Source organism: Acipenser ruthenus, chromosome 28, assembly GCF_902713425.1.
Source record: "Acipenser ruthenus chromosome 28, fAciRut3.2 maternal haplotype, whole genome shotgun sequence".
Taxonomy (NCBI): Eukaryota; Metazoa; Chordata; class Actinopteri; order Acipenseriformes; family Acipenseridae; genus Acipenser; species Acipenser ruthenus.
Window position 1 is genome coordinate 5,043,519 of NC_081216.1, and position 12,386 is coordinate 5,055,904.

Here is a 12,386-nt window from a genome sequence, read left to right on the forward strand (position 1 = left end):
AATTCTCCTGGTTTTGCTAGTACCATTAGTTACCTTTAAACTCTGTTGGCGCCCTGCCTCTGCCCTGTATCATTGGTTCAGTGATCTCATAGATCTCGCCGAGGTAAAAGGGGGACGAGTGTAACAGGCAGTGTTGTGTGATGCCTTTACTAATTCTGACCTAGTCGATGAGATGATGTTAAAAAGCACTAGAACCACACATGCACAGATAGTTAAGACCCTTGCTTGTGGTGTGCATTGTCACTGGTTTACTCCCAGCCTCCTGTTACATTTGTTTTAATTAAATCCAACTCTTAGTATTTCTCTAATTTTCTCTAATAATCTGTGTATTTGACTTCATATACTGTAGTTTTACATAGCTTTATTACAGTTTCTTCTTTTAGCCAAAGTATCATGCTGGTAGCCTCTGGTCAGAAAGGCGCTTGTAAGAATAATGTGTTTTTATCTACGCTGGGTGCAGTTAAACAATGTTTTGCAGTTGTCCGCCAGAATAATGAAGTATTGTTCTAGTCGAGCTGGATCAGTACACACAAAGCAATCTTTCTGTACTTTATTAGAGGAAACAGTGGGAGATTTCAGTCTTTAGTGGATAAATCAGGCTTATCCCAGTGTCCCTGGGTGAAGAAAACAAGATGGGAAACCTGAAATATGGTCAATTGTGCCCAAAGTGATCCAGTGCTGTACTGTTTGCGATTTAGTTTTTGTTATTTTAAAAGCAGCTAAAACGATAGCAGTGCCATCCATGAAATATAATCCCTGGGTAACTGATTTGCTGTATTTTGTACTGAAGGTGTGTGAATAGTTTTGCAGTGAATCATGTAATCTGACAGATTTCAGTGGTATGTTTCCTGTACTGTAGAAACCCTGCTTACAAGCTATTGGTTAGTCTAATAATAAATGCAATTCTGGCAGACTGGGTTGGTTGGTGCATCTGTATCCTATACTGTACAATTACAGATGTTTAACAGTCTTTTTTTAAACAACTTTGCTGCAGATTCCACATTTGAGGAGTAAGGACAACCTTTTCTTTCTTTTGAAGTGGTGTGGGATCTTTAACAGCTGTCAAATTGATAAGACCTTTGTTTACCTCTGAACCATCTAGCAGACTGAGTGTTCCCAGGTTATTTTTAGGCAGTATTTTAAACTGAGGGGAGTGCCAAGTCTTGTGTAACTAGCACATATCTAAGCAACAGCTTTACCATAGCATTGGTATCTAACTTTATCTATTGAGACTGTTCTAGCTGTCTGAAACCACAGCACGTCCAGTTTAAACAGGCATACTTTGATCTTTTATTGAGCTTTAAGTGTAAATGAAAAGTTTTCTTTGCATTTGATAAAGTTTATTGGTTACATTTTCACATTTAATAATAGTTAAAGTATAGTCAGCCTCGGTTAACTCGACACCCCATGGGGATGCCATTTAGGGCAGCAGTGTGGGGTAGTGGTTAGGGCTCTGGACTCTTGACCGGAAGGTCGTGAGTTCAATCCCAGGTGGGGGACACTGCTGCTGTACCCTTGAGCAAGGTACTTTACCTAGATTGCTCCAGTAAAAACCCAACTGTATAAATGGGTGCTTGAGCCCTGGTGCTTGAGCCCTGGAGCACTGACAGAATCACCGCCTGTGCACATATTATCAGTGATTAAAGCCTGGTTTTTAAATGAATGCTTATCGCTCACCAGTACTGTATTGGTGTAAGAAAAGTGTGTTTTAAAGTAATTTCAGCTTCCAATCACTTAAAGTATGCTGACGATAATGTACACACCAAGCTACAGACAGCGAGTCCCAAACTTTAAACGTGTTACTGTTGATTATAGGTAAGAACTCAACTTTATTATTAATATTATTATTATTATTATTATTATTATTATTTATTTCTTAGCAGACGCCCTTATCCAGGGCGACCTACAATCGTAAGCAAATACATTTCAGTATACCACAGTACAAGTAATAATACAATTAAGAGCAAGATAAATACAATGACTTTGGTTCAAGCAAGTACACGTGTGACAAAATACAATTCAATAATACAGCAGATAACAGTGTTAGTGATAGTTACATCAGGATATGATTAAATACAAAATACTACAGATTAAACACTTGGCAGATTACAGTACTCTGAAGTACAGGATTAAATGCAGTAAAATAGGGGGCAGATAAGAAATAAATAATAATAATAATAAGAGCAAGTAAAGCGCATTTAAGGAAGGGTGATAAGTGTCCCAGGGGAAAATCAGAGTTCTATAGGTGCTGTCTGAATAGGTGAGTCTTAAGGAGGCGCCGGAATGTGGTCAGGGACTGGGCAGTCCTGACATCTGTAGGAAGGTCATTCCACCACTGCGGAGCGAGGGTGGAGAAGGAGCGGGCTCTGGAGACAGGGGAGCGTAGAGGAGGTAGAGCCAGTCTTCTAGTGCAGGTGGAGCGGAGAGGTCGAGTGGGGGTGTAGGGAGAGATGAGGGTCTGGAGGTAGCTGGGTGCAGTCTGGTCAAGGCATCTGTAGGCTAGTACAAGAGTCTTGAACTGGATGCGAGCGGTGATCGGGAGCCAGTGGAGTGAGCAGAGTAGTGGAGTTGCGTGGGAGAAGCAAGAAGCGATATATTGTGTTATTATGTTTTGAGCAACATATTGTGATAATGTTCATTATGGTAATTGTTTATTTGTTAGTTTTAAACTGTTTAATAAAACCTGGCCTATTTTTTTTTTACTTTGTTAGTACAACCTCTTTGCTAATGACATCTTAAGTCTTTTTCTTTTTTTTTTTGTGGTGGGGGGGTCGCCACCTGGTATAAATCTCCACATTTTTGTAAAATGACTTTACACTTACAAAGATGCAACGTGTTTCAGTAAATTCAAATGCCCAATAAACGTCGTATCCCGCGCAGTGGGAGAACTCAAACGTAAAACGTCATTAAGTGAGGTTGGCATTGCAGGGGAAATGGTTTCAGTTCCGAGTGACTGTTTTGTAAGCATTATGAATGCTTGTTCACCACTGCTACAACCCGTTAGAAAATTGACTTTACTGCTTTTTTTAACGCAACACTGAACGTGAGAGTAAATGTGTACATTTCTTTTAAGTACTCCCCCAGAGGACTGCTGAGACACAGACATCAACAGCGTCGCCGCCCGGCTGAGAAAACCCAATCCGCCTGTTTTGCAGATGCTACTGTACCTTTAACAATAAGGATTGATTTAGTTTCTAGCAGACCGTTGCTGCGTGAAAATAATCTGGGAACCACGACAGCTGTGTTACGTCTTGACACAATATTTAACCAATCAGAGAGTTGAAGGGGCGGGTTTTCTGTGTTAAGCACTTCGAGAGGCTAAAATGTTAAAAATAACTGCTAAAAAAATAACCATTATTTTCAAAGCAAAAATAGTGACAATGAATGCAGGGGGTCAAAATAATCTGGCGAGCGACGCAATCCAAATACTATATTTGTGCCGGCTACTTTATTAAAAAAATATTAAGATTATTTTCGGGTATTATCATTGTCCATTTTTTTGTCGTATTATTGTACTGTAAGGTGATATATAGTACATAATAGCTATACATATACACCAAAAAAAAAAAACGTATTCCTTTTGTTGTGATATTGTAACAATATGGACCCAGGTGCTTGTGAGAGATATTGGAGGTTCATGTATAGAGGCTGTATGCCTTTAAGAAGAAAGGCATGATGGGATATCAGCTGACCATTGTCATCTGACATACAAATGCTTAAGTGCAGCGGTGCTGGATTATTACACTCCAGTTTCATGCAACAGTTATGATGGTGACCAAACGTGTGTGAGTACTCTTTTGTAAAAAAAAAAAAAGTGGTTAAAATGAACAGTTGCATTAAAAAAATGTAGAACAGCAAAAAATAAAAATAGACATGCATTAACAAAATGCCCTGAAAACTCAACATAAAGAAAACAATTTAAATGAAGCAATAAGATCAATAATTAAGCTAAAAAGGAAGTGAAAAGGTTACCTTTTTTTTTTTGTGAACTCCAATAAACCTACATTATCTTTCGTAGAGTGCCTACATAAGCACGGTAATTTACCATAAAAAACAGTAATGAAAAAAAAAATGTAGAACATAAAGCGCAACCAGATATAGTCAACCAAAGACAACACATTATTCAAATTCTTTGTCGTATTTTATATTTAATGCAAGTTTATTTTTCCGTTAAAAGTGCTCCCGGCTATGATGTTCTGCCGCCCAGCTGTACAGAATACCTGGGGAGAACCCTGATAAATTATATATATTCACACAGTGCCTATAGAAAATCTACACCCCCTTGCTTTTTTCACATTTTGTTGTGTCAGTGCCTCAGAGTTTCATGCATTTAAATGAGGATTTTTTTCCACTTATCTACACACCATACTCCACACTGTTAAGGGGAAAAAAGTTATATATTAAAAATACAAAACTGAAAGATCATAATAGTATAAGTCTCCACCCCCCTGAGTTAATACTTGGTGGAAGCACCTTTGCGCCAAACATAACGCTTTGCATTTAGGCCAAAAAGTTCCATTTTAGTTTCGTCAGACCACAAAACTTTTTGCCACATGGCTACAGAATCTCCTGAGTGTTTTTTTGCATACTTCAAAAGGGATTCAAGGTGGGCTTTCTTGAGTAATGGCTTCCTTCTTGCCACCCTACCATACAGGCCAGATTTGCTTGGGATATTGTTGTCACATGCACACTTAGACCAGTCTTGGCCATAAAAGCCAGTAGCTCTTGCAAAGTTGCAACTGGCCTCTTGGTAGCCTCTCTGATCAGTCTCCTTCTTGCTCGGTCATCCAGTTTCGAGGGACGGCCTGATCTAGGCAGGGTCTTGGTGGTGCCATACTCCTTCTACTTCTTAATAATCGTCTTGACCGTGCTTCAAGGGACATTCAAGGACTTTGATATTTTTTTATACCCATCCCCTGGTCTGTGCCTTTCAACAACTTTGTCCCGGTGTTCTTTTGAAAGCACCTTGGTGCTCATGGTTGAGTCTTTGCTTTGAAATGCACTACCCAGCAGAGGGAACCTACAGGAACTGCTGAATTTATCCTCAAATCATGTGAATCACTACAATTTAAAACAGGTGGAGGCCACTTGGTGTGTGATTTTGAAGGTGATTGGTTACACCTGAGCTAATTTAGGATTGCTATTACAAGGGGGGTGGACACTTATCCAACCAAGCTATTTCAGATTTTATTTTTAATTAATTTTCTACAAATTTCTAGAATATTTTTTTCACTTGGAAGTTGTGGGGTAGGATGTGTAGATAAATGAAAAAAAACTATTTTAATGCATTTTAATTCCAGGCTATAAGGCAACAAAAGGTGAACATTTTGAAAGGGGGCGTAGACTTTCTATAGGCACTGTGTATGTATGTGTATGTGTGTGTATATATATATATATATATATATATATATATATATTAGTGTTGTAAATCGAACCCTGACGTTGGCATCGATTGTCGTGCAAATTCTAATGACAATTATCGATCATTATCGAATTAAAATGTTTAAAAAAATAAATAAAAATTCCCTCACAGTAACAGTTTAAAGTAACAATAAGTCCTCTTTTTATAGAGCTTGGTATAAAAAACTCATTCAAACAAATCCTGATGTTTTAAGACATGTTTGATAAATACATTGGCATTTAAATATAGCACACTCCAATTTTCATATCCCTGCAGTCACTAGCCTTTGCCTTGTTTTGTGTAAAATCTGACAAATTTCTAGTGTAAACAAATGGTAAATTAAGAAGAAAAAAAAAAATATATATATATATCAACCCACTGTTCAAAGGAGAAAAAAAAAGTTTGAAAACTACATTAACATTATGGCCTATTCACATGGAAATAATTCGATCTCTCATTTTTTTTTTTAATTTACTGTTGGTTACAATTGATGAATTACGTGACCCAGCTTCTGCTAGCGAAAGCAGCTGTCATTTTCATGCAGATGGCGAGCTACAGTCATTCTGCTGATGCGCAGGTTGTTTCTTCCTGGAATTTCTCGTGCTGTAGCCACTGCAGTCTGAAAATGATTATATGGTTGGATTAGTCGAATGTGATGGTCCTGTGTCGGTGACCCTCTGCCTTCCAGGACGTGGCCTGTCCCTCACAAAGCCAGTTTCCTGGTTTCTGTGGACTAGTCTGCTGATTGTTGAAGCAGAAACATCTCATTCTCCAGGTAACTTCTCTCACAGACAGGCTGCCTTCAATCATGCTGATAGCAACCAGGCATTCTTCATTACTCAAGCAGGGCAAGGTCTATCTTTCGCTGTTCTTGCGTTAATTAAAATCATGTCTTTTCGAATGGCTATTTATACAGGTTCTTAATCAACTCATTTTGGCAATTTTAACTCAATTCAAATACCAAACACTGACCACCTGGTGTTTTTGTGAAATCACATGACATGAGCTCAGTATTTTGTTATCCCAAGGAACACTATTTTTATTTATTTATTTATTTTAACCAGAACTACTCAGAATGCCGGCTCATAATGCTTTCGTCACTGACACCCACTTACTTATAAATTGTTGTAGTGTTTTAGGCATTCTAAATTGGGTGAAAAATACAGTAGATTTGTGTCTTAAAATATCTCTGTGGGATTTTCCCGCACTGAAAGTTGCTGATATGCGGAAAATGTGCGATTCCTGCAATGCCGCACTGAAATTCAAGCCCTGTCTCCTGCTGCGTCATTCTTTTCATAGCCCCACGAGGTGTGGTGGCTATTTAAATCACCTATGTGGATCGTAGGGTGGCTTGTTGGTGGTAGCGCTGGGCACAGCCATTCTGCGGATGGTGGCTTATACACGTTCACCAAGTTTGCCGATTTTGATGGCAATGGTGAAAGGATCAGTGATGGGGAACACTTGGATGGTGCCCTTCAGGTCGGGTTTGACGAAGGAGGCAAGTCCATGTTTCGGATGCTGTCACAAGGCAGTATCTGTTGATCTTCGAGCTGGAGCCTTCACTCACCAAGTGGGTTTCATGCAGCGCCAGGACGTCGATGTTTTCCATCCTCAGGATCTTTGCGAGATAATCACATTTGATGCTCGATAATCCTTCCATGTTGAACTGCATGATGCGCAGTGATGGACCTATTGAAAGGTTGGTTTGTCCCTGAAAAGGGCCTTTTGCATGGTTGCCATTGCTTTTCTGATCGGGAGGTTGTTTTAAGACGTTCGGTCACCGAATTGATGACATTTGTTGAAGGTTGTCCTTTTCTTCCCCAGGTAAAGTAATGAACCAGATACATGTATTTAATTTGCAACATGTGAAGCAGAGTGCAGATGTTGTTTAGAATTCAAGGCTGGTCAGCCAGGTGGAGTCCACCCTGTTATTATGTAAAATTAATAAAGGTTACAGTTTTATTATAATATATTATACCAATCAGTGCCCACATCGAGGAAACAAGGGACCTCCTGGTAGAAGGAAAAAAAAATCTAGTGGGCCTGTGACAGGGTGACTGGGCGGTGACGTCAGGGCAGAAGCAGGAACTAAACTGAAAAAACACTGACACCAAGTCTCAGTTTTTAACAAAAGAAAGACGCGGTGGCGCCATTTTATTTAAATAATACAAAAATAAATAAAAAAGGTTTAACAAAAAGACTATTTTAAATAAAACAAATCACGAACACAAAATAATAAAAGCAACACAGGTCAGACTGGGCAACTGCTGTCACTGTTCCTGTATTTAACTAAGTTTTGTTTTCTCTCTCCTCGCTCTCTCCGCTCCTCTCATACACCCCACCCCGAGGGTAGAGAGCTGCAGGCTTTTATGCAGGTGACCATCTCCCGATTAGCAACAAAATGAATCACTTAATTAATTCGGGAGATGGTCACCTTCTGCACGAGTTTATTAATTATTCCTGGCAGAGGACGAGCACCAATCTCGCCTCTGCCAGAACACGTTTTAAAATAAACAAAACCGCAGGGCTACGCCATCATATATAAATACAATAATAAATACAAAAACAATAACAAAACATACGGCCCTTCGCCATCATATAAATACAATAAATCATAACCACAATAATAAATCAAAAACCACAAATACAAAATAACACAGGGGTGGAGGGGGAAACCCTGTTCTAAAATAAACAAATACATTTAAACAGCAGAGCTTTCTACTGCCCTGCTACAGGGTCATATAGGTTATAAACTTTGTTTTACTGTGATTAAACTTGCTAAGGACCTTATTAAGCTATTGACTCTCTGAGTATATGGAGGCTATCTGTCTGTCTCTCCGACAATTAATTGCTTATCCAGTGATGATATATTTTAACAATAAGGTAGCACAATCTGGAGGTATAAGGATATTATACAGTAGATGTACCCCTTCTGTCTGACCCTTTGCCCTTATGTCACACTTTACCTACATCTAGAAAACCTCAATTGTCATAAAGCTTGGTATGGTCACACTTTAACATAACATATTGAGAGTATCTGGTGCAATATGAAAGTGGATGTAGGTCCTGAATGTCTACCTTTTCATATTAGTGAGGGCTCTAATTTAGAATTTACAGCTGTGATGGGGGGGATATGTCACTGACATTGTTTTTTTTTTTTCTTGTTCTTTCATAGACTCCACAACACCATCTCCAACGTCCAGCACTACAAAACAAATCCCAGAAACCACACATTCCACTCAAGGGACAACCATCAAAATGGAGAAGACATCGGGCACTTCCTCTGTAGTCACGACTTCCAAGCAGGATCCAACCACTTTAGATAACACACCAACTAGCCAGGCCACAACAACCACAGAAACTTCTTCAGCCAGTAAAACAACAACAAAATATCTGGCTTCATCTACATCATCAGCATCACCAGCAACCAGTGAGGGAAGTGAGTCAACTCAAGCCCCCAACTCTGACAGTACAACTGGAGCCCCCAACTCTGACACTACAACTGGAGCCGCCAGCTCTGACACTACAACTGGAGCCGCCAGCTCTCACACTACAACTGGAGCCCCCAGCTCTCACACTACAACTGGAGCCCCCAGCTCTCACACTACAACTGGAGCCCCCAGCTCTCACACTACAACTGGAGCCCCCAACTCTGACACTACAACTGGAGCCCCCAGCTCACACACTACAACTGGAGCCCCCAACTCTGACACTACAAGTGGAGCCCCCAGCTCGCACTCTACAACTGGAGCCCCCAACTCTGACACTACAAGTGGAGCCCCCAGCTCTCGCACTACACCTGGAGCCCCCAACTCTGACGCTACAACTGGAGCCCCCAACTCTGATACTACAACTGGAGCCCCCAGCTCTGACACTACAACTGGAGCCCCCAGCTCTGACACTACAACTGGAGCCCCCAGCTCTGACACTACAACTGGAGCCCCCAGCTCTCACACTACAACTGGAGCCCCCAGCTCTCACACTACAACTGGAGCCCCCAACTCTCACACTACAACTGGAGCCCCCAACTCTGACACTACAACTGGAGCCTCCAGCTCGCACACTACAACTGGAGCCCCCAGCTCTGACACTACAACTGGAGCCCCCAGCTCGCACACTACAACTGGAGCCCCCAGCTCTCACACTACAACTGGAGCCCCCAGCTCTCACACTACAACTGGAGCCCCCAGCTCTGACACTACAACTGGAGCCCCCAGCTCGCACACTACAACTGGAGCCCCCAGTTCTCACACTACAACTGGAGCCCCCAGCTCTCACACTACAACTGGAGCCCCCAACTCTGACACTACAACTGGAGCCCCCAGCTCTGACACTACAACTGGAGCCCCCAGTTCTCACACTACAACTGGAGCCCCCAGTTCTCACACTACAACTGGAGCCCCCAACTCTGACACTACAACCGTTGCAAAACCAACTACACAGCCTCCCAAAACCACTCCTCAAAGTATGTTAGAGCCTTTCTCTTCCATAGCACGTTCCATTGTGATGTTGTTATATCGTAGAAAATTAGCAAGGTTGGGTCTAGTCAGTACTTGGATGGGAAACCTTCAAGAAATACTAAGAATATGAGGGGCATTCTCTTCTCTAGTCCACAGCCACTGCCCTAGCAAGGGGGTAGGGGGCACTGTGCTGTGGGGAATATTATTATTATTTATTTATTAGCAGACGCCCTTATCCAAGGCGACTTACAATTGTTACAAGATACCACATTATTTTTTAATACAATTACATTATTTTTTACACATTATTTTTATATACAATTACCCATTTATACAGTTGGGTTTTTACTGGAGCAATCTAGGTAAAGTACCTTGCTCAATTATATGAAATACTTCTTTAGATCTAGACAGAGTCGTTTATTATCATAAATATTACATTTAATACCTGTATTATATTTAATATAAATAATAATAATACTGTTTTAACAGCAAATGATAAAATTATTACTTGTCTGTTTCCAATACATAAATTAATCTTTATCGAACAACCTTCATGAATATTTTTGGAATAAGTATTTATTTTATATTTATGAAAAACAATCCTACATTTATTTAATGTAATATTTGTAAGTATAGTTTTAAAATACGGTTCAACTATGATGATATAATTTCCTAGTTGCGAAAGCATTCATATGTGTTGAAGCATTGAATCATGGGAGTCTCAGTGCTTGCGTGTTGCTTGCAGTGGCAGCTGGGGAATGGAGTTCTAAAGAACTGTCCCCCATTAGAACTCTTTTCCAATTTCTGTGTCTCTTTTGACTCCCCGGATTCAAGCAATCAAGTTGAAATGTTAATGTCCTGAGTTAAATCATTATTTTCTTCTAGATCCATGCAGCCCTGGTGTGTGTTCTTTGGGTAGCGTATGTGTGCCACTCTTCATGAACTACACCTGTCAGTGCATTCCTGGGTATTACTATGAATCATCAAACGGCTGTGTACAAGGTAAGTTTAGAATTATAGCAGGAATAAATACTTCAGTTTATTACTTCCTGTGCTGTAGGTGATTACAGTGAAATTGACCTTCAACACAGGAATCATTTTGGTACAAGGAAGCAAACTCCTAGGGTACAACTTTATTATTATTATTATCATTATTATTATTATTATTATTATTATTATTATTATTATTATTATTATTATTATTATTAATAATCAGTTACTTCACACACAGTTTGAGTTATAAGTCCAGATGAAAGTTTGGCTAGTGCATTCACCGGTAAAGTTTTACTTTTGTTGAGGCACAGCATGGGCATTTTTATGATACTTTATGATATTCTATTCCACGTGCTGTTCATAGAAGTTGACCTACATTTTCATGACACAACCATCACGATGTACTGGTTACTGATAGCTATTTGTTGTTGGGTTTTTTCCCCTCAGCAAAAACCTTCCCTGGTGAATTGCATTTGAAAAGTATTAATTTCACTGAGAGTATGTCTGACAAAAGATCTAAAGAGTTTCAAATCACATCATCTCAAATTGAGGCAGAGGTAAGCAATTCATTTATTAAGAAAACCTGTTTTTGTGAAATGCAATATGTGAATTCAGTCACCTGGTCCCTTTGGAACTAGATTTCTAGTTTTTTTTTTTTTTTATTGAATCCAAACTCAACAGTATTTAAAAAAAATGTACCAGCTGTATATACATTTTAAATGTGTGTGGTCTGTTTTAATAATATTTGATTGTATGTTAAAGAAAGTTGTACAAACACCCATATGTAAAGCAAACTTTCTATATGGTAAATGTGCTTATCTGTTAAGGTAATTGATTTACTGTTTTCCCTTCTCTTCTCTAGTTAAACAGCATATTAAAAAATGAGAAAGGATATATAAAATCGGTTGTTCTAAAGCTAGCGTAAGTATACACTTTATATCTATCGGAATTGTGAATTTATATATTGGTCATAACATTGAATAAAACTAGCAAATGTAAAATGTACAATGGTTATTGATTTATTCAGATAAGCAATTCTACAACCTAAATGAAAACTACAAATAAAACCTATAGTGCAACAAGAGGGCTATGATTTTGAATACATCTGGACTGTAGTTTTTTCCCTCATAAGAAACCTTGGACAGATATCATTCTTTATCTTGCAATATAATTCTGTTTGTCATGGAAACTGTAGTACTTTTTATTCTATGTATGTATGTGTGCTGGCAGAACCATTTTGCAATGTCATTAACACAATTTTTTGGAAAACATAAAAACACCATGTACAGTTATGGCCAAATGTTTTGCATCACCCTATAGAATTAACCCTTTCAGGACCAATCATTTTCAGTGGGATGCTCCCCCAGGACGGGGCTTTTTGTTGCTGTATTTGACTCTCTCTTCCTTTAAAGATTCACCAGAAATCTATTTTTGCAGTTGAACACTCTGGGGAACATTATAAAGTACTTCAGAAACCATACAAACTTTTCGCTCAACACAATAAATATATATATATATATATATATATATAT

General features: G+C 39.2%; 1 protein-coding gene across 2 annotated transcripts in view; it reads left to right on the plus strand.

The window, feature by feature from the left end:
- The window catches only part of si:ch211-198m17.1 (mucin-13), a 48,764-nt gene that overhangs the window by 25,923 nt on the left and 10,455 nt on the right, over positions 1-12,386 (plus strand). For both annotated transcript variants that reach the window (XM_059003116.1, XM_059003117.1), the window contains exons 2-5: positions 8,577-9,866; positions 10,747-10,863; positions 11,302-11,411; positions 11,717-11,775. In XM_059003116.1, coding sequence (XP_058859099.1) covers positions 8,577-9,866; positions 10,747-10,863; positions 11,302-11,411; positions 11,717-11,775 — 1,576 coding nt within the window. The remainder of the gene's footprint in view (positions 1-8,576; positions 9,867-10,746; positions 10,864-11,301; positions 11,412-11,716; positions 11,776-12,386) is intronic.